The sequence below is a fragment of the Neoarius graeffei genome, chromosome 8 (genome assembly GCF_027579695.1).
Source record: "Neoarius graeffei isolate fNeoGra1 chromosome 8, fNeoGra1.pri, whole genome shotgun sequence".
Lineage (NCBI taxonomy): Eukaryota > Metazoa > Chordata > Actinopteri > Siluriformes > Ariidae > Neoarius > Neoarius graeffei.
In genome coordinates this window covers 68,089,996-68,117,455 of record NC_083576.1, presented here as the reverse complement: position 1 = coordinate 68,117,455, position 27,460 = coordinate 68,089,996, and the positions used below count along the sequence as shown (strand labels likewise).

Below are 27,460 nucleotides of genomic sequence, written 5' to 3'. Positions count from 1 at the left end.
AAATTTCACATGGTGTTCCTTTTCTTTTTTCACTCTCCAATTATCTCATCTCATCTCATTATCTCTAGCCGCTTTATCCTGTTCTACAGGGTCGCAGGCAAGCTGGAGCCTATCCCAGCTGACTACGGGCGAAAGGCGGGGTACACCCTGGACAAGTCGCCAGGTCATCACAGGGCTGACACATAGACACAGACAACCATTCACACTCACATTCACACCTACAGTCAATTTAGAGTCACCAGTTAACCTAACCTGCATGTCTTTGGACTGTGGGGGAAACCGGAGCACCCGGAGGAAACCCACGCGGACACGGGGAGAACATGCAAACTCCACACAGAAAGGCCCTCGCCGGCCACGGGGCTCGAACCCGGACCTTCTTGCTGTGAGGCGACAGCGCTAACCACTACACCACCATGCCGCCCCTCTCCAATTGTACAAAACAAAAATAATACACAAATCTTGCAGAAAATGCTGAAAAGAAATGTGTCGTCTTTACCTTTATGCCTTTTGGTGATCAGTTTCATCTTCTGCTCACTTAACTATTCACAGTAACAGACATTTTCAGTAAGGATGCCCAAACTTTTGCATGCCACTGTATACAGTACCAGTCAAAAGTTTGGACACATCAACTCTTTCATAGGTTTTTCTGTCTTTTGACTATTTTCTACATTGTAGAACAATACTGAAGACACTCAAAACTATGAAAACATGGAATATATATGGAATTGTTTGGTAAACAAAATGTTTCGAATTTTAGATTCTTCAAAGTAGCCACCGTTTACCTTGATGACGCTTTGCACACTACTGGCATCATCTTAACCAGCTTCATAAGGTAGTCACCTGGAATGCTTTTCAATTAACACGTATGCCTCATTAAAAGTTAATTAGTGCAATTTCTTGCCTTCTTAATGTACTTGAGACCAAACAGTAAATAATAGAAACAGTAAATAGCCCTATTCCACAACTGCAGTAATCCACAGATCAAGAACCGCTCAACTAATTTAAGGGAAACGACAGTCCATCATTACTTTAAGACAAGAAGTCTGTCTGTCTGCTGCCATCGTCATAGTTTAGGGTTGGTGATCCATGAATCCATCAGCTAGCTTCCATGAATTCTCTTGGGTGATTAAAGCACACCAGAGGGACCCAAACCCTCATCTGGGGGCAGGTAATAGATCCAAAACCACCCAACTAATTAAAGAGAAACAACAGTCCATCATTATTTTAAGATATCAAAGTCCTTCCCACGCCATGTGGCGCATAGGGCGGAGCTGATCTCCGTTTCCGTAACCCTCGGCCTCTCGCCTATTACATAGCTAGGGTTACAGTGGGGGGCTAGTCCTCTGGTAACCGCGAGAGTTTGACTCCCCACTCGCATCTGTATTGCAGCGTGCCTTGCCAGATGGCAGCAGGTACCATTTTTATGATGGTCTTTGGTATGACCCGACCATGAGTAGAACTCATGATCTCCTGATCGAGAAACGAACACGCTAACCACTAGACCAGCTTGCGGTATTTTAAGATATGACGTGTCTTAATTAATAATAAAAGAAAAGCCATTGAATTAGGCATATCCAAACTTTTGATGGGTGTATATATTATATATACATACAGCAATATATATTACACACACGTCTGTGGTTGAAGATGGAAAAAAATGTGCTTTTATAAAACAAAAGCCTACACAGACACTTTCTGGATGATGATAAAACCAGCACACAGTGCATGTGTGACTTTGGACGGAGAGGCTTTGGGGTACAGTCAGGAGGATGTGGGTAAGACAGACAGAAGTAAATAAGCTACCCCAGCATTGAGATAAGGGGCGATCTTGCCCAGGCAAACGGTGGTATTGCAGCGGATGGGACCCTGATCATCTTTTGACTGCAGCCTTGCGAAGTGACGCAACAGCTCCTGATTCAAGTTGGCTTCGTTCAGCTTGGGAGCCAACAGAAGCATAGACTACAGAGGGGAAAACAAGCATGACATTCACAGCTGATCAAACACTTTATAAAGGTTCTGCAAACTAAAATACGGAACATTTTCTCTCAACAAGCAGTAATTTCCCTTCAGTTTGCCTGATGTTACTTGATAAGTAATTAAGAAGTTAAAGCACATGTTCTAGCAAGGAACAATATACTGTACAATACGGACGCCTTCTTCAAACAGAGTTTAGGGGAAAAAAATTACTGCTTTCCTTACAAGTCTGATTGTCTAAAAGGCTAAATGATGACAACCAAGTGAACCAGTACCTTGACTGTTTGCTCTCTGATGGCTGGATTTGTGTCGGTGAATCCGTGAACTACATGAGGAAAGATTTGGGAATTGACTGCTGCTTCATTTAAATACTGAATAAACTGCTCCATCTATGTTAGAAAGCAAAACAAAAAAGAAGGGAAAAACAAACTATTAACATGGATTTAATGGGGGTGTTTATGCATACATTTAGGGTTCTAAAGTTTGCATGTGAATGGTGACCTGCTGCAGAAGCCGTATCCTCATTGCACGATCAGTAGAGGAAAACATCTTCACTATGACGGGGATGATCTTCTGTTGGTATTCTTCTGCAGATAAATACTTTCCCACCTGAAGCCAAACATCACACAATGTTAAAAATTGATAAAGCTGTATTTTAAGTTCGGATTCTGCCTTGGGGCCATTCCACTGTACAATTCTTATAAACTACATGCCATATGGCATCCTTTATGGAAAAGATTTTGTGCCAGGTTGGGGGGGGGGGGGGGGGGGGGGAAATCAGACTGACAGGAAAACACAATACAGAAACATAATACACTGACAATATTGCTTCACTTGTGACAAGGACAACATCTCATCTCATTATCTCTAGCCACTTTATCCTTCTACAGGGTCGCAGGCAAGCTGGAGCCTATCCCAGCTGACTACGGGCGAAAGGCGGGGTACACCCTGGACAAGTCGCCAGGTCATCACAGGGCTGACACATAGACACAGACAACCATTCACACTCACATTCACACCTACGGTCAATTTAGAGTCACCAGTTAACCTAACCTGCATGTCTTTGGACTGTGGGGGAAACCGGAGCACCCGGAGGAAACCCACGCGGACACGGGGAGAACATGCAAACTCCACACAGAAAGGCCCTCGCCGGCCACGGGGCTCGAACCCGGACCTTCTTGCTGTGAGGCGACAGCGCTAACCACTACACCACCGTGCCGCCCACAAGGACAACATGCCACTCTAAAAGACCACCCTTCACTCTTACCCCATTTTATTTCTTCACTGAAAACAAAATGGATTGCTTTTTTAACGAATTAAAAACATTGACTTTGCATCTGAAGTGAATGTAATACCCCATAGCATTACAATAGGCCATTTGCAGGAATTGGTCACGTGTCAATTTTCCCCATAGCAACAAGCCTATGGTGGGCAAGCTAACTTGACATTCCTTGACAACCATAAGAGTTTGACTGGCGATGCGAAGCAATCCATTTCTATAATAGTTGTTTTTACCTTTTCTGCTGTCTTTTTTTTTTTTTTACACGAATTTTCGTGCATACTTGGAAAAAGTTTGTCATTTTAACTTCTGTCGTAAGTTAAAGCGAATCATTGGCCGTAAAAGAGTTTTTTTGGACTCAAGTTGGTCGCCGCCGAAAGTACAGGATCTCATGGTCAAAAAACCTGGACAGGGTGCAAACTACAGTAAGCGAATGATAAAGGTAGAAAAGGAGAAATTATAAGTTATAAACATACCTGAGAAATCCACCATTTCGCATGTGAATTTCTTTTGGCGGTGACCAACTTGAGTCCAAAAAACACTCTTTTACGGCCAATGATTCGCTTCAACTTACGACAGAAGTTAAAACCACAAACTTTTTCCAAGTACACATGAAAATTCGGGTCAAAAAAGAAGACAGTAGAAAAGGTAAAAACAGCTATTATAGAAATGGATTGCTTCACATCGCCAGTCAAACTCTTGTGGTTGTCAAGGAATGTCAAGTTAGCTTGCCCACCATGGGCTTGTTGCAATGGGGAAAATTGACACGTGACCAATTCCTGCAAATGGCCTATTCACTTTCATCTGAGGGTTGTAGTAGTGGGCCTCTGCATGCTCTTGCGACAAGGCTTTCGCAGATAGCTTTTCGCAGACAGTTGTAATTTATCGTTGAGCGGGGAGTAATAGGCATGCGCGATGTTATTCACCGCCACAACGCAAGGGGGCACGAAGTTGCGAAATCGCTAGGAGTAGTTGGTGGGTGTGGTTAGTAGAGTGTTTATCCTCCGGTTACTTATAATGACTAGAACTGGAGTCGTATAGATGTACGTACTTCCTCACTTCCTCGATCAACCGCTCTTCGTGCTGCTCCATCTTCGCTCGTGTTTTTAAAAATGGCGGTCGTGAAAACAAAACAAACCGGGAAAGTAGGGAAGCGGAAGTGCGTGTACAGCGGATGTAGAGTGGACCAATCAGAGCCCTCTTGTCTGCGACGGTGTCTGCGGTGGTCACAATTTTTGGGAGGTGCGCGCAGAGCGTCTGCGAAGGGGGGGGGGGGGGGGGGGGGCTACGCAGATGCCATCTGCAAGGACTGGGTTGTCAGCATAAATTGGCCTTTATACTGAAATGCAATTGATGCCCAATCACCGCCCAGAGCAGCACTTGGAGGCATGGTTGTAATCAAAGAAGGCCTCAAAAGGTCATTTTTCAGGAGGGGTTACATTTAATATTAAAATAAATACCCTTTTTAGGTTTCCTATTCCTGCTGTATCAAACCATTAATCATCAAGCATTTTCAGCATTACTACATCATGCATGTCTTCATCCATCCAAAGAGAACTGCTCACTGCAACTGAGATTTCAGTACTGCAAAGGCCAATATTACAATACTAATTAGTAAATTACATAGCTTTCATTTCTCAAACACACAAAACTTTGTCTGACTGAAAACCCAAAAGCAAAATATGTCCTGAATTCACACACAATCAGCATAAACATGTCTAAAAGTACCTTAAAAAGTGGTGTTAAGACGACAGCACCAGCATTGCCAAACTCGAAGGCTGTGAGGAGCTGAGGCAGGACTTTATGCTTGCAGAAATCTTCAGGGAAAGAATCAAGATTGTCACTCAAGTCCTGGAAAAACTGTTGCTTCTCTGCTGGCTCCTTAATCTGAACACACAGACAGATCATACTTTAAATTAAAATAAAAGGAAATCCACAACAAAACGTCAGCACAAAATCATCTCCAACCTTTAGCAATAGTAACTGAAAGAAATGAACTTAAAAAGCAAACAGCTAATACATCGGAGATTAATGACTCAGCAAGCTAGCCTTAAGCTAAGGCCAAAATCACCTCGGTTTTACCCTTAATCAGGAATACAGTGTTAGCTTGCTGACATAAATCTAGTTGTAAAGTAATTGGGAAGGATGCAACATGTATACTGTGGTATGGATCTACCTGGATCTGCTCCAGAAACAGGTTACTCTCCACAAAACTGTTGCTGAGAAAGCCTCCAGGAGCACGACAGTTCTGCAGGAAGCGGGCCGGGTTGGGCCGAGCCTTTGGGTTTGCTCCTACCAGCTCACAGTAATGTGGCACTAACTGCTTTGGGATCTACCAAACAGAAAATTTGCACATGTGAAAAACAAAAACAAGGTGCTATTCTTGCGCATAATTTCATTATATACATAATCATCATATTGAAGGTAGAGAATTAAACTTTTTCCTCCCTTCTCTGTCACTAATAACTTTACTCTGGGTTTCTGCAAGAAAGACTCTAGCACAGACAATCTCCCTTTCAGTCACTCTTGCTACACAAATTACAAACATGTTTACCATAAGAGCACAGAAATTGCCTGAATTTTAGTTTCTAGTATAAAAAAAATAATAAATAATTTTGTTGACCAGGCTCTCCCATTTATGCCGCTTTTCCACTACAAACGCGGCTGAGTCGGGCTGAGCCGTGCCGTGCTGAGTCGGGCTGAGCGGGGCTGTTGGAGTTGCATTTCGACTACAACCGCGCTGAACCGTGCTGGCTGGAAGTGGGTGGACACATTGGGTGGAGTTAGCGAAAGTGGGTGGACGCCGCGTGATGTCGTTAGGCGGCGCAAACAGTGACATCAGTGAGCTTTTAAGCGGTAATCTCACGACCCGAATAGTAAACAATAAACATGGAGGACATGGAGTCGTTAGTGTTGCTGGTCTTGGTGCTGTGGCTTGTTGTCACCGACAACGCCAACAGATACTGGCAAGAGCGTATAGATGAGGCGAGGCGCATAAGGCTTCAGAAATTCTCGTAATTTGTAATTCTTCTTCTTCCGGGCTTGCGGTGTTTACAGATCCCAGCGCGCTGGCGGGGAGTGTGTGGGCATGTGAGGACACTCCTCCTCGCCAATCAGTGCACAGGGGAGTGTCTGCTCACGCCCCCAGCCTCACTCGGCACGGTTTGGCTCGCTTCAGCCCCACTCCAAAACGGTGCGAGTTTTAGGGGCTAAGCAGGGCTGAAGCGAGCTGAGTCGTGCTGGGTTTTGGTAGTCGAAACGCGAGCCGTGTCGGGCTGAAGTGAGCTGAAGCGAGCTGAAAAAGGGTAGTGGAAAAGGGCCATTAGAATGATTAATCTTGGTAACCAAGGTTTTAAAATGCTGAGCTCAGGGGAAGGAAAAAAAAAAAAAAAAAAAACCACGATTAGTTTGTTTTGCAGCAAAAGAAGCGCATCAAATTTTTCCTGCACACATTTTACTGAGACAAACTGGCATAAAAAATGCGGAGTTAAAAGTCCTGCACAAATAGATTTTCTAAATTCCTGAAAAGTTTCACGTGGAGGAAAATGTTCCTAAAGTGTGTAGCGTGTTGTTCAGCATTTGCCACATAGTGAAATAGGGCCAGCTCACAATCTGCATCACTTTTGTTATTTGACAGAACAGTCCAGGTGCCCAGAGTGAGTACTAGCAGTTTGCTAAAAGGTTCAGAAACCTTGGAGGAAACCCAGTTCTTTCATCTCAAGAATATGTAAAAACCTGAAAGAATTTATATGAAAATACACTGAAGCAATATAGTGTCAGGAAATTCTTTGTTTAATTACAAATTTGGTGTATTAAAGCCGATATCAGACTGAGTGAATACACTCTACCACTGACTGTTCAAAAAAAAAAAAAGACTTGGACAGTGTATAGTCTTTAAAAAGTGAAGCCACCATGGATCCAGTGCCTGACTACAGTCCAAGTTTTAGCACCGCCCATCCCCATGTGTTTCAATGACAAAATAGTCCATGATCCATGCCACTTTTCTCATCTAAATTGTATTTCTATCCACAGTGTCTAATTCAAACAGATAGTATTCCCCTGTGCGGATATCTACATGTTTTATTTTCTACCAGAAATTGTTTTTTAAAACTATTATATCATAAGAAGGTGTGGATACACTTGGGGATTAAGTGATTGACAGCCTTGGCCAAAGAGACCACATGCAGCACCTGTACTGCGCCCTGTGTGTTCTTGTCCTGTACATACAGTACCAGTCAAAGGTTTGAACACACCAACTCATTCATAGGTTTTTATTTATTTTTGATTATTTTCTACATTGTAGAACAATACTGAAGACATTAAAACTATGAAATAACATATAGAACATATAGGGAAAGCGTTTATATATATATATCAGGGCTCGAAATTCGCGGTGGTCCGGTCACCCGAGGCGACTTAATTTGTCATTTGGCGGGTAATTCCTGTCACTAGGCAGCCCGGCTGGCTAGTTGAAAATAAAATATTTATGAAGCGAAGATTCAGACTAGGGCTGTGCGATATATCGAATATACTCGATACATCTCCGAAAATTCTGTGTGAGATACATATAATTATTATATCGTAACTATCGAGTATTTTATGGTCATCTGCCGACTTGCGTTTGTTTCGTGTTTGTTTAAAACCTTTTCCGGTGGTTTTCTCCCTGTCCCTCAGGCAGTAGCACGAGAGGCTGCCTAAGGGTGTAAAAAAAACAACAACAACACAAAAAAAAAAAACACAATAACGTCACGCACTCGCCAACCAATCCCAGGTGACATCTAGGTGCTGAAAGGAACTTGCGGGCAGTATTGCCAGATTGGGCGGTTTTATGTGCATTTTGGCGAGTTTTGAACATATTTTGGGCTGGAAAACGTCAGCAGTATCTGGCAACACTGCTTGCGGGAAGATTTTCTAGTTTTGGTTTCTGGTTTCTAGTCAGCGCTGACTCAGTTCGTGTAATCGCTGGTGTTGCATAGGCTACCGTGTAAGCTCTGTCAATTTCAGCGACAAATTAAAAATGGAAGTGGACGAATTGGTTCCTAAAAGAACTAGTAAGGGGTCAGTCATCTGGCATTTTTTTGGATATCGCGAGGAGGACGTGGAACAGCAAATGCCAATTTGTAAAGTGTGCAAAAAAAAAAAAAACAGTATCAAAATACTCGGGTCTTGAAATAAATGCACATTAGTCATGAACAATGGTAACTACTCTCGTGTTATTTTTGACAGAAGTAAAATTCATACATGAACAAATTTTGGCGAGTTGATTTTCTGTTTGGCTAGTTACTTTGGAAGGTAACTAGTCTGGCTGGCTGGTGAAAAATATATATAAAAATTTCCCCCCTTCATTTTAGATTCTTCAAAGTAGTCACCGTTTACCTCGATGACGCTTTGCACAGTATTGGCATTATCTTAACCAGCGTCATGAGGTAGTCACCTGGAATGCTTTTCAGTTAACAGGTGTGCCTCGCCAAAAGTTACTTATGCAATTTCTTGCCTTTGTAATGCACTTGAGATAAACAATAAATAGTAAATAATAAAAACACAGTAAATAGCCCTATTCCACAACTATAGCAATCCATATTACATCAAGACCCGCTCAACTAAGAGAAACGACATCAATCATTACTTTAAGACATGAAGTGCCTTTTAATTGATAATTAAAAAAAAAAAAAACTCCACTGAACCACAAGGTGTGTCCAAACCTTTGACTGATACTGTACACCTACTTATTTAAACTGTTCTGAAAACATGCACTAATATAAGATGAACTTATTGGATTACCGACACCATCTTCTCCAGGCAACAAACCAAGGCGAAAACGTGGGCGGAAAGGGGGAGTGCGAGCTCGACTTAAAAGGAGGCCATTCAGGCCACCTTTGCCGACCATTATGTTTGGGAATGTACAAAGCATTCGTAATAAAACCGATGAACTTCGTGCCTGTGCGCAACACCTGGCTGACTACCGGCAATCATGCCTGATTTGTTTATCAGAAACCTGGCTGACCGAGTCGGATCCCGATTCATCTGTTGAACTTGAAGGCTTCATGCTGTTGAGGGCAGACCGTGACTCAAACTCCGGGAAGACAAAAGGTGGAGGAGTGTGCGTGTTCATTAATAACAGGTACTGCAACCCAGCGCACATCACTGTGAAACATAAACTTTGTACTAAAGATACTGAACTGCTATCGGTAAATCTAAGACCTTACTATATGCCCCGTGAAATACATCAGATTTGCCTTTTTATTGTTTACATTGCACCTTCGGCGGACATCAAGGAAGCTGACAACATTATACATGAACTAGTGACATTGACCGAAGCAAAAGCGCCCGACGCTGCAAAACTGATATTTGGGGATTTTAATCTTTGTTGTCTGGCGGAGATTCTACCCGCTTACCATCAATACGTGTCATGCCCCACACGGGAGGGGGCGTGCCTAGACCTATGTTATGGCAACCTGGAGAAAGCCTACTACGCGACGGCCCTGCCGGGACTCGGAAAGTCGGACCACAACATGATCCGTCTAACACCAACGTATCAACCTCTGTTGCGCAGAGAGAAAATAAAGAAAGAGGTCAAGTGTTGGACCACTGATGCATGTAATATTTTAAGAGACTGTCTAGACTGCACTGATTGGGAACTTCTGATTGACGCTTCGTCGGACATTAATGATGCCGCGCTGGCAGTTTCGGGATACATTCACTTTTGCGAGGACATTATTGTGCCAAAAAAGATCGTGAAATTTTATCCAAATAATAAACCATGGATTACTCCTGAACTTAAAGAACTATTAAACCATAAAAAGAGGCTGTTCAAATCTGGAGGCTCAAAGGAGGACATTAGATCGGTACAGAAAAATATTAAAAAGAAAATACTGGACTGCAAGACTGCTTATAAGAACAAGATTCAGTCATTTTTCAACCATGATGCTAGAAAGGCTTGGCAGGGATTACAAATTATGACTGGATATAAACCTAAAATGCAGAACTTGACTGTTTTAGATGACAATGCTTTTTCAGATGATTTAAACACTTTTTATTGTAGGTTTGACAGTGTCGACTACTCAACTCAGCAGGAACTGGCAATGGATGCTGTCAGAACTATGCAATTTCGTGACATACAAATCAGCACTGAGGAGGTTAAAGAACTGTTTTTACGTGTTAATATTAATAAGTCCCAAGGTCCAGATGGTATTAGCTGTAAGTTGCTGCGTACATGTGCCCATTCTCTTGCTTTTCCTTTTCAAATGCTGTTTCAGAAGTCAGTAGAAGCAGGATTAATCCCTGCGCAGTGGAAACAGTCTCTGATTGTACCGGTACCTAAGAATAACAGGCCCAAAGAGATGAATGATCTGAGACCTGTTGCATTAACCTCAGTGCCCATGAAATGCTTGGAGAAAATTATATTGAAACATCTGCTTAGTGAGGTAGCACCATCTTTGGACCCTTTCCAGTTTGCATACCAGCCAAGGCAGGGGGTGGAGGATGCACTGCTGACTATGACTAATAGCATATTTGAACATCTAGAGGAGGCTTACAGCTTTGTTAAGATTGTTTTTACTGACTTCAGCAGTGCATTCAACACCATCCAACCCCACCTACTAGTAAACAAACTGATCAAGTTAGGTGTTAACCCAAGGCTTATCACATGGATTAACAACTTTCTGTTAAACCGGACTCAGCAGGTCAGATTTAATCAGGCTATCTCAACAGCTAAGGTCATTAATACTGGGGCTCCCCAGGGATGTGTGTTGTCCCCCATACTCTATACACTTTACACCAACGAGTGTCATGCTCTTGAGACTACACACTCCTACTTTAAGTATGCAGACGACACTGCCCTGGTGGGGTTCTTAAAAACAGGGGAGGCATCAATGTCCAGCTTTGAAGAGGAAGTAGAGAGCTTTATAAAATGGTGTTCTGACAATTTTCTTAATGTTAATGCAAGCAAAACAAAAGAAATGGTTATCGATTTCAGACGTATTACAGAAGTAGTACCAAATACAGTCGTCAATAATACAGTGATAGACAGAGTTAACACCTACAAATATTTGGGGGTTGAGATTGATGATCAGTTGAGGTTTGACAAATGTGCCGCTGTCAAAGTAAAGAAACTTCAGCAAAGAATGTTTTTTTTTAAGGAAACTATGTAGTTTTAATGTTGACACCTGCATTTTAGAGTTATTTTATAAGTCTGTACTTCAGAGTGTCTTGTCCTTTGGCCTGGTCTGTGTCTTTGGTAGTATGCGGAAACAAGATCAGGATAAATTGCAACGTATTATTAAAACAGCTAGTAGGATAATTGGATGCAATCTAACATCAGCTGCTCAGCTGTTTCAAGATATAATACGACATAAGGCTGAAAGTATTATTGGAGATACTACCCACCGTTTACATGATAGATTTCAGTTAAGTAAATGTGGTAAGGGGAGATTACTACAAAGAAAAATAAGAACAACTAGGTTCAGCAGGTCATTTGTCCCCTCTGCAATTAGAATTGTTAATGAAGGCCACAGTTCCTTGCAGAGGACTTGATACTGTGATTTGGTGTGTGTGTGTGTGTGTGTGTGTGGTATGTAGGGGAATAGAATTAGAGGGGGGTATTTATCTATCTTTTTATTTTTCATTTATTTATCTGTTCTTAAGTTTTGTCGACTTTGTCTTACGTCTTGTCTGTACATGTAAGCACCTTGACCACTTGAATTTCCCTTCTGGGATAATAAAGTTTACTTTGACAAACTTATCCATTTCTATTAAAAACCATTTGTAACATCAAGAGATTTAATAAGAAAAAAAGGTTTAATCATGCTAGCTACCGAGTAATATAGTCACACTGACCGCTATATTATTTCAGTATTAAAGCAACATTAGGTATGATTGATTTTGACCTTAAAAAAATCAACTTCAAAATCATTTTGATGGTACACTGACTTGTACTGGGAGAATGGCTTGTCTTCTATTCTGAGCCCACACCCAGTTTGCCATTTATAGCACTATGCAACTCTGATGATGCTTCCCCGAGACCTCTTGCGAGAACCGAGTAGCACTTCATGGCACCGTGAGAACTGCGTAACACTTTATGGTGCCACAGGCAGCGACCCTACCGATAAGAAGCAGCTAAATTGGTATTCTCAGTATGGACATCATAGCAGTTAAGGTGAAGAGACCAAAGATGATGCTGTCAGAGGAAGCCAGGAAGACAAAGTGTGTGACTGAGTAAGAGACGGGACAAGAGTATATCCTGGACTGGTTTTTACTCGTTGGCATGAGTTAAGAGAGATAAAAGGCTGCAACAGAAACACTGAAGTGGCCTTCTTTCTGTTAAACTAGTAAGACAGACTACGTTCAGACTGCACCCTGAAACAACCCATATCTGATTTTTTTTGCCCATATGCGACCTGTATCCGATTTGTTATTGACAATCTGAACGACACAGATCCGATTTTTTTCACATGCGACCCAGGCCGCTTGGATATGTGGTCCTAAATCCGATGCATATCTGTTATTTTCACATGCGACTGCAGTCTGACCGGACAGGTCGCATTCATGCGACCTACACGTCATCAACAAGAGACAAACGTCACTATTCTGCGTTGGCTAATCCCGCCTCTTTGGTGGAAAACAACAACATTTGTACAGTTTTCAGAATTTAAATAGACTTTTATAGAATTGATCAAGCTAATGGTGGATTTGGTAGGGACCTGGATGTTGATCTGTTAGCCTGATTAAATAAAACAGTTTATATAACTGATTTATAACTTAAACCATCCTGTATTACAAGATTATAAGATTGTTCTGGAAATTTCCAGTAATTTGACACCTTCGGTCTCATTAGTCTGCTGCCCACATTAATCAGATTATTGTGTGAGTTCCGCCGCCGCCACAAAAACCACATCGCCAGGTCTCGCCTCATCTCCATGCTTTACTTGCAAACTTGAAGAGTGCGCTTTTTTTTGTTTACGTATTACGTAGACGTGCTTATTACGTGTCAATTTGCGCATGCGGGACACTTTTGGGTCGTTTTCCGTTCATACTGGAGATCGCATACAAGTCTCATATAATTGGTAATGTGAACGGCCTAACAAAAAAATCAGATTTCACAACAAATCGGATATGGGTCGTTTCAGGTTGCAGTCTGAACGTAGTGTAATATTATGTTAGCTGCCTTGCTGTGTGTTGTGCAGCTGCACTCGCTTGATGTTTGGCTGTGCTAGCCAAGTTGTCAACTCGCTAGCTTTTGATCATAAGCCCATTTCAACAGAGGTTAGTAGGCTAGTTATTTTACAGTGTGCTCAGAACAGCCATGTATCCCAGACAAGGAGATATTAACTCTCCAGTCTGATGAATGGTTAATGTTAGTCACATCAATGTCAGCAAATTTCCAGTTCATGTGATAAACGTCCATCCTAGACGTATCCATATTAATGAAATATCTCCAGCTGAAACTATTTAATCACTCTGGATTGATGTAATAAAGAGAATTTGAGACTGTGCTCGTATTCGCCTGATCCTTTCTTCCACTGTACAGTGGGAGGAGGGGGTGCGCCTACCAAAAAAGTGGGTGTACCTGACTTCAACTCTCGTCTCTACTGTACAGACTCCAAATTTGACAACATGGAAGAGGTATTTTGGCTTCATTTCTATAGAATGGGAGGCAACGGAGCGACACCGTCCATGTTTTCTACAGTCAGTCAAAGGAGGGTGATTTCATCTCAAACTCATTTTATGTTATCTGTCTTGATTCAAGTTTGCTGGACACTTGCAAGTTCAATTACCTTGCCAAGAGATCGCAGAGATGAGGTACGAGTCAGAGGTCCATTAAACACCTCCCAAATTAAACAACCAAGCCTCCACACATCTCCTGACCTGAGAAGAGACAAAAAACATATCAAACATATGGAAAGTGGAGCACACCATTTTTCTTTTTCTTGTAGTGTCTAGAAAAGGCCTTATTTTCTGGACATCTGTTCTGATGCTCATTCTAGCTCATAAATAAACTATAATCATGAACACGTGGTGCAAGATGTACCAATATCATGATAATACCAAGTCGCAAAAAAATATTAGGCAGATATTGACGTGAAATTAATGTTACATTAGCTTCCATCAAAAGCAGATTTACTGGAGGCTCCAAGATGAAAAACGCAATTCTTATCAAGCTGAAACAGTTCCATCCAGTTAAAGGACTGGTGAGTGAAGCAACACTTCACCCTTGTTTGATGGACAGATAAGACCCTTTGGACTGTTCTGAAAGACTATGAAAGCTCTGGGCTTTCCCGAGTTTATTTTTGCTGGCTCACTGAAGCAGTTCTGCCAAAGTCAGCTTGCTTCTCCCTCTCAATGTCCCACTCACCATTTTTCTCCTGTACTTTTAGAGCCTTCTGGTGGGTCATACTTCTCCAGGTCTGGGTTCACTACTTTGGCAGGGGGTAATGAGGAAGGTTCTCCTTGGTCTGAGATCACATGATCCAAGCCTCCTAGCTTCCATTCGCCAGCTCGATCCACAAACACGGCCCACATCCCAAGGTTATTGTGTAGGAGATGGCAGTCATTCACCAAAAAGCTCAGTGCTTTCTGATTGGAGAGGAATGCGAAATCAGAAAAATAGGAAACCCAAGTGACTACCACGAAAGGTCAGACAATGTTTATGCCAGTAAATAGAAAAAGAATATACAGGAAAATATCCTAGTGTGTGAGAGTTCACTTACCACAATCTGATGAAGGCCCCAAGAAATTTCCAACTCTCCTGACCCACCCTTCTCTGCCCGAGTTTTCAAATGTGCTGCAAGTGGAGTCACCGGCTCTGTGACCAAGTACAAGCTTTTCTCCGTCTGCCATCATATGCAAGAGACAAATAACATCTTAAACATGACTTTTCACTACCTATTTGTTGAATCTTCTTCAAGAGAGATGAATTTATACTACAGCACACTGCTGAATGCTCGATTCTGATTAGTTAAAAGAAGCAAGTGTAATGGTGATGATACACGGGGCAACTTTTTGGGCAATGTTGCCGAGCAATGTTGCTGGGCAATTGCGTTTTGACTCTTTTCTATTGAGATTGGGCAACATTGTTTTTTCTGAATGGTTTTGATAATCTCTGGCAACTTTTTGAGATAAGCCAATCAGAACGCGAGTATCGAGTCATGTGACCTCCGGTGAGGTTCGGATCAGAAATTTCAAACAAATATGGCGGCCGCTCAGTGTCAGTGGAGTGAAGAGATGGAGAGACTCCTCATCTGTTTTTACGCCGGTAAGTTATTTTAATATTCTATATGGAGGAATTTACCTCACCAAAGCTCTAAAAAACAACAGACAGCTTGATTAAATGGTCACAGCAAAAATTAAGACATCGATTTTTTTTTTTTAGCTAACTGTAAACTGCCGTTGCTAACTGTTGTTACCCATTGTTAGTTGCCCTGAAAAGTTGCCCTGTGTCTCACCTAGTTGCCCGTTGCCAGCAACATTGCTTGGCAACATTGCCCAAAAAGTTGCCCCGTGTATCATCACCATAATTGTTGATAAGTTTTCCGTCAGGATACGTTTATTTAATATTTTTTGGAAGAAGCCTCCACTGTCCCCACAATTTACTTTTTAATTGCTTTGGGATACAAGAAATAAAAAACACTTCAAGACATGCAGTTATTGGAAAATAATTAACACTGGGATGGTAATAGTAATGGTGATGATACACGGGGCAACTTTTTGGGCAATGTTGCCAAGCAATGTTGCTGGCAACGGGCAACTAGGTGAGACACAGGGCAACTTTTCAGGGCAACTAACAATGGGCAACAACAGTTAGCAACAGCAGTTTACAGTTAGCTAAAAAAAAAAAAAAATCGATGTCTTAATTTTTGCTGTGACCATTTAATCAAGCTGTCTGTTGTTTTTTAGAGCTTTGGTGAGGTAAATTCCTCCATATAGAATATTAAAATAACAACTTACCGGCGTAAAAACAGATGAGGAGTCTCTCCATCTCTTCACTCCACTGAGCGGCCGCCATATTTGTTTGAAATTTCTGATCCGAACCGCACCGGAGGTCACATGACTCGATACTCACGTTCTGATTGGCTTATCTCAAAAAGTTGCCAGAGATTATCAAAACCATTCAGAAAGAAACAATGTTGCCCAATCTCAATAGAAAAGAGTCAAAACGCAATTGCCCAGCAACACTGCTCGGCAACATTGCCCAAAAAGTTGCCCCGTGTATCATCACCATAACTCTGCTTTGTACCAGGCGGCATTACACCACCCTGTCATTGATTATTTTCCTACAAGAGCATGCCTGACCACGTTTTATTCCTTACATGTCCAATGGTATATCAAAAGCCAGTTATAACTCTGTCTAATCAGGAACCTATTACATATGGTAATGTAAAAGAAGCAAGAAAACTACATATTCAAAAATTACAAGACAAACTATAAAATGATATGCATCATGCATGAAATGCTACATAATGGCAAGAACTGGCAGCCCAGAAGTTACCCTATACACTGTGTAAGTATTTTCCCTCAAAAATGTATGTGGCAAATTGACATCCACAAAGAATACATTAACAGGAAACACAGTGTGTCACCCTGTATCTGGTAATCATGAACACTTCCAAGTGCCATGATATCTCATCTCATCTCATTATCTCTAGCCGCTTTATCCTGTTCTACAGGGTCGCAGGCAAGCTGGAGCCTACCCCAGCTGACTACGGGCGAAAGGCGGGGTACACCCTGGACAAGTCGCCAGGTCATCACAGGGCTGACACATAGACACAGACAACCATTCACACTCACATTCACACCTACGGTCAATTTAGAGTCACCAATTAACCTACACTACCGTTCAAAAGTTTGGGGTCACTTTGAAATGTCCTTATTTTTGAAAGAAAAGCACTGTTCTTTTCAATGAAGATCACTTTAAACTAATCAGAAATCCACTCTATACATTGCTAATGTGGTAAATGACTCATTCTCATCTCGTTATCTGTAGCCACTTTATCCTTCTACAGGGTCGCAGGCAAGCTGGAGTCTATCCCAGCTGACTACGGGCGAAAGGCAGGGTACACCCTGGACAAGTCGCCAGGTCATCACAGGGCTGACACATAGACAACCATTCACACTCACATTCACACCTACGGTCAATTTAGAGTCACTAGTTAACCTAACCTGCATGTCTTTGGACTGTGGGGGAAACCGGAGCACCTGGAGGAAACCCACGCGGACACGGGGAGAACATGCAAACTCTACACAGAAAGGCCCTCGTCGGCCACGGAGCTCGAACCCGGACCTTCTTCCTGTGAGGCGACAGCGCTAACCACTACACCACCGTGGTAAATGACTATTCTAGCTAAATTCTACTAAATGTCTGGTTTTTGGTGCAATATCTCCATAGGTGTATAGAGGCCCATTTCCAGCAACTCTCACTCCAAGTGTTCTAATGGTACAATGTGTTTGCTCATTGCCTCAGAAGGCTAATGGGTGATTAGAAAACCCTTGTACAATCATGTTAGCACAGCTGAAAACAGTTTAGCTCTTTAGAGAAGCTATAAAACTGACCTTCCTTTGAGCAGATTGAGTTTCTGGAGCATCACATTTGTGGGGTCGATTAAATGCTCAAAATGGCCAGAAAAATGTCTTGACTATATTTTCTATTCATTTTACAACTTATGGTGGTAAATAAAAGTGTGACTTTTCATGGAAAACACAAAATTGTCTGGGTGACCCCAAACTTTTGAACGGTAGTGTAACCTGCACGTCTTTGGACTGTGGGGGAAACCGGAGCACCTGGAGGAAACCCATGCGGACACGGGAAGAACATGCAAACTCCACACAGAAAGGCCCTCACCGGCCACGGGGCTCGAACCCGGACCTTCTTGCTGTGAGGCGACAGCGCTAACCACTACACCATCGTGCCACCCAGTGCCATGATATTTCAGCTCAAAATCCTGGAAAACAAGACTAGGTCGTTGGATATTTTAACAAGATTAAAAAACTTGAGAGCACAATATCCCCCGCTGGCAACTATATCTATGCTAGAAAGGCCATAACTCTGGTAAAACATAACTGAATTGAATGAAATTGCAATATGTATATTACCGACATATAACAAAGAATCCTGTCAAGTTTCATGAAATTCCTCCAAAAATCGAGAGAGGAGCTGATTTCAGAAGGCAAGTACCCTTCCTGAGACGGACATCGCCACGACATAATCCCCCTCCGGGCCCTTCAGCCAGCGGGGGGATGAAAACTGCCCAAAACGTACAGAAAACTAAATACAACTAGACAGGGACACTCTAACGAGTGCAAACCCCGCCTTTTCCCTATTAAAATACATTGGGCGAAAATTTCGAAGTTCTGCCATGACCTTGACCTTTGACCTCCAAAATTTAATGGTTTCCTTCCTGGGTGATTGGCAACACATGTACAAAATTTGGTCCAAATCGATCCATTGGTTCTTGAGATATCTTGCAGACACACAGACAGACAGACAGATACACACACACAGACTGACGCAGGTGAAAATAATAACCCCTCCGACTACTGTCGGCGGGGTTAAATATAATTTCAAGAAGACAAAAATCACAGAAGTCCCATTTCACAAATGAAAACCATTCACGTCTCATCTCATCTCATTATCTCTAGCCGCTTTATCCTGTACTACAGGGTCGCAGGCAAGCTGGACAACAGAGAATGGATAGAAGATTTTCATTCCCTCTCAGTCTTCTAATGCTAAAGTAACAGGTGTTGTATACAGGCTGTATTCAATCATGCGTGTTTTGCTTGCGAGTTTACGTCCGGTGAATGAAGTGGTGGTCAGGCAAAGCAATTTGGCTGCCATTATGCAAAGAGTTGGTGAAGCCATCTCTGACTATTTTCGCAGTTTAGAGTCTAATGCACGGTCAAGATACTTTCAGAAGATGGCACTTTGTAATGGGATAGATCCTTACACATTAACAAAGAAGGATTTTTCCTACAAGTTAGAAAATCATCCATCTGTTGAGTTCCCAAATATCTCAAACTACCTGGTGCTGCAGACATCGTTCTACACGGAAAAACAGATGAAAACTTAGAAGAGCATGGAGGTCTGGGGATCAAGACACTACAAGATAAAACCTGGATCATTGTTGCCCGGGGGAGAAGGAATTTTTGAGCTCTTTGTATGCATCTTTGTGATGGTTGCTAGGATGCTACAAGGTTTCACATCAGGTGTAAACAAAACACAACCGCTCGATTCTCAAGACTCCCTGCTCTTCTCTTCCAGCTAAATTATTCACAAAGATCCACAGAAACCCCTTGAAAGACCTGGGTATTGGTGAAACAGGACAGAGAAGTTATCATGGCTCACTGTAACTGCATGGCCAGGGAAGCAGTTTTGTGCTGTTAAAGGAGAACTGAAGTAATTTTTAAACTTGCTTTTATTTCTTAATTAACGTGTTATTCAATTACGTTTTCGGTTTTAGTAACCTCATATTGTGACTCGTATTGGGAACTAATTGCAATTAAATATTATACTTATCAGCCTATTCGGTTTTTAGCCATGTCAAATTTAGTTCTTTTGGTCCACGGCAGGCGCCGCTTATCCGCGCGATCTTCACGAGACTTGTGCGAGACTTCGAAACGTGAAGTGTCAGCCAGGTGTCAGTGTCGCCATTTTGAAAACTGTTTTCCAAACGAAATATTGCACAAAAACGAGTTTAAATGACGATTACTGCCTACTTTTTTCAAACTTTCCTGATTGCTATCAAAACAAACAAAACTTCCGGCTTGATTACGTCAGCATTCGAAAGAGGGCGCGCACGTCTTGACAACGTTGGCAGATGTTGGTCACTCTGATTTCTGCTGTACATTTTACTTCCATCCTACGATGTCTCGCACAGGTCTCAACGAATCTCTTTTACGGCCGTCGCTTCGACATATGGACTGGTATATTATGTAGCATATTTCAAACACTCATAACTTGCTATAGCAGTGACAAAATAGCTATCAAAAATGCATTCCTATATTTAATAAATCAGCCCTGTGATGACCTGGCGACTTGTCCAGGGTGTACCCCGCCTTTCGCTCGTAGTAAGCTGGGATAGGCTCCAGCTTGCCTGCGACCCTGTAGAACAGGATAAAGCGGCTAGAGATAATGAGATGAGATATTTAATAAAATGAGATAAATAGAATTTTGATTTTAAAAAATAATAATTTGCCTTCAGTTCTCCTTTAACTCTGCTTTTGTGTCTCCATAGATCACCTCGATTATCTTATCGCTCTAATTCAGTGTAGGAGCCCAATCTACATCATTGTCCTAATAGAGACTGCTGGGACATCCTGATCAATAAAGTGAAAACACACACGTTAGTTTACAATATGGCAACCACGATCAAACAGTAAACAAAAACACACGAGGACTTAAGCATCTCCTGAACTTCAAAACATCACAAAATAGCAGAAAATGGCGAGAAAGGTGATTTGCGAATCCAAGCGAAATAAATCGGAGGAATTTACAAACCTTTCCCGAAGTGATCACTATAAACTTCAACTCAGCTTCCTTCCACCGCAGTGAAAGGTTCGAGTGCCACCTCTCTCGTCGCCTTTTGGTAAAAGACTTTGCTCTTTCACCCTTTTTTTTTTTAAATCACTTCACAGGGAACCCGGAAAAAACTTTTATCAGTTTCATGGTTTGTTTGATTTGAACAGCGCAAAACAATGCAAGCGTGGGGCATTTTAATGACTAGCAAGGCACCTCAGTGATAGTAGCGCTTTGTGAACAGTGAGCTTCACTGACCACCACTTCATGTCTTGCATATTTAATGAGGTGGATGTGATGTCAGATGCAACCCACCTATTCCCACCTGACTGTATTTAACAGCATGCCATGGAGAGCGAACCTCCTCAAGACATGTAAAACACACAAGACCGGATATGATGCATAATTCTTTCCAATTTCCTTCCATATCGGCCAGTGTTTTCTTTCCTTGTTGTTTTGAATTTGCTGCTGGTCACTTTGCAGTGAGGCAGTACAAACGTTCGGATTATGTAGGTGTCTGTAGTTCTGTCGCAATATCATTGCGTTATCGTTTGTGTCACCACATGTTAATCCAATGTTCCGATTCCCATTCGAGCCAAAGATTATCTGTAATGTTACTAGGTTGCCAGGGCCTAGATTAAATGCTTTGAACTTACCATTTTGCTCTCATGAGCCTGTTAGAGTATAACGGCAACAAATAAGTGGTTTTCAGGAGGAGTGTGAATGGGGTAAATGTGTATTATTTGTCAGACAATACCGGAAAAGACTCACGGTTATTTATTTATTTATTTTTGTCGTTCACTTCAGGTTCGTTGTCAGGGATCTAATAATTCTGAAACTCGCACGATGCAGCCAAGAATGCATTACCATCACCCATATTACAAACTGAAGAAGGGAGCCAAGAATTCTAGAGTTGACTATAAGCAACAAAGTGTAAAATTGCTTCTTCAGATTTATTACATCAAATCCATAACTCAGACAGGAAGCACAATATTACAGGAACAATGAACTAACTGCACTGTGAGTTTTCCATTATGCTGTATGAGTCAGCACTGGCGTATGTTCGCCCCATCCGCCTCCATCAGTCCTCACCTCCAGTCCATCGACATAAGCCAGGATGTTGGGATGCCGCAGTGTCTTCATTCGCTTGAATGCTGCTTTGGCCAGCTGCGTCTGCTCCTCTGTACCCTGGGCCACTTCGTACAAAAACACAGACACTGGCTCCCCAGTCGTCTACAGGGGAAATACACAGGAAGTCCAAATTCAACCAGATACATATCTTCAGAGAGAGTGAAGCATGCCAATACCCAAATCGGACCCGACACAGACGTTCTCATGGTTCTCTGTTCATGTCCAATATGTGTGTTTTGTCAATCTAAACACGTCGGAAGAATAAAATATGCAAATTGTGAAATACATCAAATCCAGTCTGCTAACAACTCAGCATCAGACTGATGTCTCTATTCGAGCACTGAATAAGTAAGCAGTTACAATCTGAATTAAAATATTCAGTGATGCAGCCACTCTGACTCTGACCAAAATAAAGCAGCTAGTAAAGATGAATGAATAAGATGTAAAAAGCAAATAAACTACAGTGCTTATTCATTTCATATGATATGGCATGGCGGCACGGTGGTGTAGTGGTTGGCGCTGTCAACTCACAGCAAGAAGGTCCGGGTTCGAGCCCCGTGGCCGGCGAGGGCCTTTCTGTGCGGAGTTTGCATGTTCTCCCCATGTCCGCGTGGGTTTCCTCCGGGTGCTCCGGTTTCCCCCACAGTCCAAAGACATGCAGGTTAGGTTAACTGGTGACTCTAAATTGACCGTAGGTGTGAATGGTTGTCTGTGTCTATGTGTCAGCCCTGTGATGACCTGTTCACACTGCAAGGCTTAATGCTCAATTCCGATTTTTTGTGAAATCCGAATTTTTTGTGAGGTCGTTCACATTAACAAATATGTGACTTGTATGTCATCCTCAAGGCCTCTGCATGCTCTTGCGACAAGGCTTTCGCAGATAGCTTTTTGCAGACAGTTGTAATTTATCGTTGAGCGGGGAGTAATAGGCGTGCGCGATGTTATTCACCAGCACAACGCAAGGGGGCGCGAAGTCACTAGGAGTAGTTGGTGGGTGTGGTTAGTTGAGTCTTTATCCTCCGGTTACTTATAATGACTAGAACTGGAGTCGTATAGATGTACGCACTTCCTCGATCAACCGCTCTTCGTGCTGCTCCATCTTCGCTCGTGTTTTTAAAAATGCCGGTCGTGAAAACAAACCGAACCGGGAAAGTAGGGAAGCGGAAGTGTGTGTACAGCGGATGTAGAGCGGACCAATCAGAGCCCTCGTCTGCGGCGCTGTCTGCGAGGCTTCTGCGGTGGTCACAATTTTTGGGAGGTGCGTGCAGAGCGTCTGCGAAGGTGGGGGGGCTACGCAGACACTGTCTGCGACGCTATCTGCAAGGACTGGGTTGTCAGCATAAATTGGCCTTCAGTATGAACGAAAAGCGACCTAAAAGTGTTCCGCATGCGCATTGCAGGATACGACAACGTCACACGCAGTGAGAATGGCCAGTGTTTACGGAAGTAACCTAAAGTTTCCTGTGTATGACAGTAGCCAGCATGGAGTACCTGGCGATGATGCAGTTGTTGTTGCGACGGAGCCAGAACATGCACAATAGCCTGATGTTAAGGAGGAGGTTGAGAAGGAAGAGGGCAAGGGTTTTGGCTCAGGCATTCTGCGGAGTAGTGACTGCAACCTCCGTTCAAAGGAGCATCAAAGCCATGTTGTTGTAACTTTTTTTGAGAGACCCGCCGCCTACTTCAGCGCATGTCGTGTAAGTCGGATGAATGCGACTTGGCGGTTCAGACTGAAGTCGCATATGAAAAGATCGGATAGGAATCGGAATTAGGACCACATATCCAAACGGCCTGGGTCGGATTTGAAAAAATCCGATCTGTGTCGTTCATATTGTCAATAAAAGATCGGATACAGGTCACATATGGGCGAAAAAATCGGATTCGAGTCACTTCAGCCTGCAGTGTGAACGTAGTGTATTATGTGTCAGCCCTGTGATGACCTGGCGACTTGTCCAGGGTGTACCCCGCCTTTCGCCCGTAGTCAGCTGGGATAGGCTCCAGCTTGCCTGCGACCCTGTAGAACAGGATAAAGCGGCTACAGATAATGAGATGAGATGATATGGCATAGTACTCACCCTCCATCAATAACTGCAGAATTTCCTGTAACGTCTAACTAAAATGGGCAAAACAAACAAAAAAACAAACAAACCCCCCAAGGAACTTCTGATCTGTTCGTTTACATTTACAGAAACAAATTTCAATTATTTAGTCATTTAGCATAAAGGATAACTACCTCTATGAATTTGTAAAGGCTAGCACAGACCAGGATTCACAACTTCAGGCACTGACAGTTACACTTTGCCTTGACTGAGACATTGTGATAGCGTTAAAAAAATATTATAATTTACGATAACTGCATATAAGCTACATATAAAACAGTGAATACTGAACAACATTTTCACTGCGGAGAAAAAAAAAATAATACAGCATCACTGCTAATGCTAGCTAGCTAGCTAGCTAATCCAGCTAACAGCTAATTCTGCTGCCACTGTGGACCGACTGACGTGGCGAAAATGTTACTACACTAGCTACGTTGATGTTTACAAAATATTTTTAAGACTGTTTCACGTCAAAACGTTTCGATATCAAACGCTTCCATGTCAGAAAAAAAGATATGCATAAATGGTAAATATATACACACGAGATAAACAGAGAAAGCTGTCAAGTCGTTCGCCCCTTTGCTTCTGGTCATGTAGCGCGTGCTACTGTGAATGCTAACCGGCTAGCTCCATAACTCTAGCCCGAGGATGCAAAATGCGGCCTACTATGATTAATATCCAAGGAACAGGACAGAGGTTTTAATAATAGTCTCTGTATAGTTTACCTTGCGTTTCCCACGATGAAGCGTCCATATACCCGTTTTATCTTGACTGTCTGGTAAAATTTCGTAGTTAAAGTCTTTAACGGGATCCCTCGCAAAGAAAGACCACATCCTTCTGCCGCTTGATGTGCGTTAAACCCGGAGAAGAGCAGCGCTAGGAACCGGTCTGACACCGGGGCGAAAATGACCATCATCGCCAGAGGGCGCTACTTACCGATTAACAAACACGCTGGAACTGAACTGAACTGAAGGGGTTTAAAGGGATAGTTCGGGATTTTTGACATGAATCTGTATGGCATCCCCATCAATATTGAGGTATTTCACCTGACGTCACAGGGTCACGTGACGCCCCGGTGTCCGCCATTTTGGACGGCAAGCTAGCTAATGTCAACAACAGTAGCTGGTATGTTACTGTAGCAATGTTTACGTTCAGTCATTTGGATGACTGTTAAAACCTTTCAGTCTCAAGTTTTTCCTTTACTGGATTTACTAGTTTACTGAGCCAGCCGGCCCCGGAGCGCTAGCTAGCTAGCTAGCCAGCCAGCCAGCCGGCCCCGGAGCGCTAGCTAGCTAGCCAGCCAGCCGATCCCGGAGCGCGAGCTAGCCAGCCAGCCGGCTCCGGAGCGCTAGCTAGCCAGCCGGCTCCGGAGCGCTAGCTAGCCAGCCAGCCGGACCCGGAGCACTAGCTAGTCAGCCAGCCGGCTCCGGAGCGCTAGCCAACCGGCCCCGGAGCGCTAGCTAGCCCCGGAGCGCTAGCTAGCCAGCCAGCCAGCCCGCCGCAGAGCGCTAGCCAGCCCAGAGCGCTAGCCAGCCAGCCGGCCCCGGAGTGCTAGCCAGCTAGCCAGCCGGCCCCGGAGCGCTAGCCAGCCAGCCGGCCCCGGAGCGCTAGCCAGCCAACCAGCCCCGGAGTGCTAGCCAGCCCCGGAGCACTAGCTAGCCAGCCAGCCAGCCAGCCCCGGAGCGCTAGCCAGCCAGCCGGCCCCGGAGCGCTAGCTAGCCCCGGAGCGCTAGCTAGCCAGCCAGCCAGCCCGCCCCGGAGCGCGCTCAGTAAACTAGTAAATACAGTAAAGGAAAAACTTATAACGGGCCATGTCTCAACAGACTAAGAAGTTATTTCAATGACATTTAATAACATTTTGTTTATCCTGAGGACCGAAAGTAAATGAAAATGTGAACAAATCTTAGCTGTCAGTGAACAATCCTGGTGGAAGCAGGTAAACGTCGTTCTCTAAGCCTGCTAACCTCAATTTTTGCAAATACCTCTCCCTCTGCTCGCCCTGTAAATGCCCTACGTCGCTGGATAGTGAAGGTGTTTTCTGCATCTCGCTCCTTTTTCTTTTATGTTTTTCGTTTGTTGCCTTCCTCGCATTCAAACTGATTCGAGCCGTGGCATCCAAAATGGCAGCGTCACATGACTTGGTCACGTGAGTGAAATACCTCAATAGTGTCGTGCAAACACACTGACTTACCCCTGACAGCATCCTGTGAGTCCAGTTCTTGTCCAGTTTTGGTCCAGAAGAAAGTAGTCCGGCAAGTTTGTTGGGGTCACGAAAGTAAAACGTTTTTCGTCTCAAAACAGTATGTGTTCAAAAGAGTGATATATTTGCATCACAAAACCGTTGCCAAATAAAAAGTCAGACCTCGAAATCGCTTGGCACTATTTTCTCTCCCTTCTTATCACTGCGCGCTGCCGCCAGGTGACAGCCACGGCTGTTTCATTCATTGTTTACTAGTGATGGGAATTTCGGCTCTTTTGGCTCTTCTTACTATAAGGAGCCGGCTCTTTCGGAAGATTTTTTATAATTATTTCTCATGACTTGTACATTCACATCGAGTACACATATCAATGCAAATTAACACGAAGGGATTTACTAGACCAATTTATATCTGAAACTATTTTCAGCCACAGCACAGGCAAAGCACCGCTGCAGGCGCAAAGACACCGCGCAGTGCCTGAAAACCCGTTTTCAGGCGCTGCGTGGTGTCTTTGCACCTTCCTTTTCCTACCTATTCCTTTAATTGCTGCAATTAACTAGTTAATTCTGATTCTATTTCTCCTCTCAGTTATAATCTGTCCTGCTTTTGAAAAGATCCTCTCTGGGGGGACAGATGCTGCCACTATACACATCCTCCGTGCATCACGTGTGTAAGCCGTGGACAGAGTGCAGCCTTGGTCTCCCACCAGCTTAGTGGGTCTGCGTTTCGCTGTCACCTGGCGGCAGCGCGCAGTGATAAGAAGGGAGAGAAAATAGTGCCAAGCGATTTCGAGGTCTGACTTTTTATTTGGCAACGGTTTTGTGATGCAAATATATCACTCTTTTGAACACATACTGTTTTGAGACGAAAAACGTTTTACTTTCGTGACCCCAACAAACTTGCCGGACTACTTTCGTCTGGACCAAAACTGGACAAGAACTGGACTCACAGGATGCTGTCAGGGGTAAGTCAGTGTGTTTGCACGACACTATTGATGGGGATGCCATACAGATTCATGTCAAAAATACCGAACTATCCCTTTAAGGACGCGCCCAATGAGAATTGATATGGCGTCCTGTAAAGGTTTGATTTATCTTATTAAACTACTAAATATTTAATGCAGTACCACTCAAGAGTTTGACAAGTTTTATATATATATTTATATATCTATACATATATATACACACATATTTTTAAATTGAAATATTGTTTTCAACAATGAATTTATATACATCATTATAGAACACTGGTTGAGACAAAATACTATATACAGAAA

At 43.0% G+C, this 27,460-nt stretch overlaps 1 protein-coding gene across 3 annotated transcripts in view; it reads right to left on the bottom strand.

The window, feature by feature from the left end:
- Window positions 1-24,871, bottom strand: part of scyl1 (SCY1-like, kinase-like 1) — a 37,881-nt gene extending 13,010 nt beyond the window's left edge. For 2 of the 3 annotated variants that reach the window (XM_060928077.1, XM_060928078.1), the window contains exons 1-10: window positions 24,712-24,871; window positions 21,849-21,989; window positions 14,959-15,081; window positions 14,604-14,824; window positions 14,026-14,116; window positions 5,430-5,585; window positions 4,982-5,140; window positions 2,476-2,583; window positions 2,250-2,363; window positions 1,804-1,959 (exon numbers count right to left, since the gene is read on the bottom strand). In XM_060928077.1, coding sequence (XP_060784060.1) covers window positions 1,804-1,959; window positions 2,250-2,363; window positions 2,476-2,583; window positions 4,982-5,140; window positions 5,430-5,585; window positions 14,026-14,116; window positions 14,604-14,824; window positions 14,959-15,081; window positions 21,849-21,989; window positions 24,712-24,819 — 1,377 coding nt within the window. In that variant the 5' untranslated portion in view covers window positions 24,820-24,871. The remainder of the gene's footprint in view (window positions 1-1,803; window positions 1,960-2,249; window positions 2,364-2,475; window positions 2,584-4,981; window positions 5,141-5,429; window positions 5,586-14,025; window positions 14,117-14,603; window positions 14,825-14,958; window positions 15,082-21,848; window positions 21,990-24,711) is intronic. The other variant, XM_060928079.1, reaches the window with a different exon arrangement.
- Between the last annotated feature and the right edge of the window lie 2,589 nt (window positions 24,872-27,460).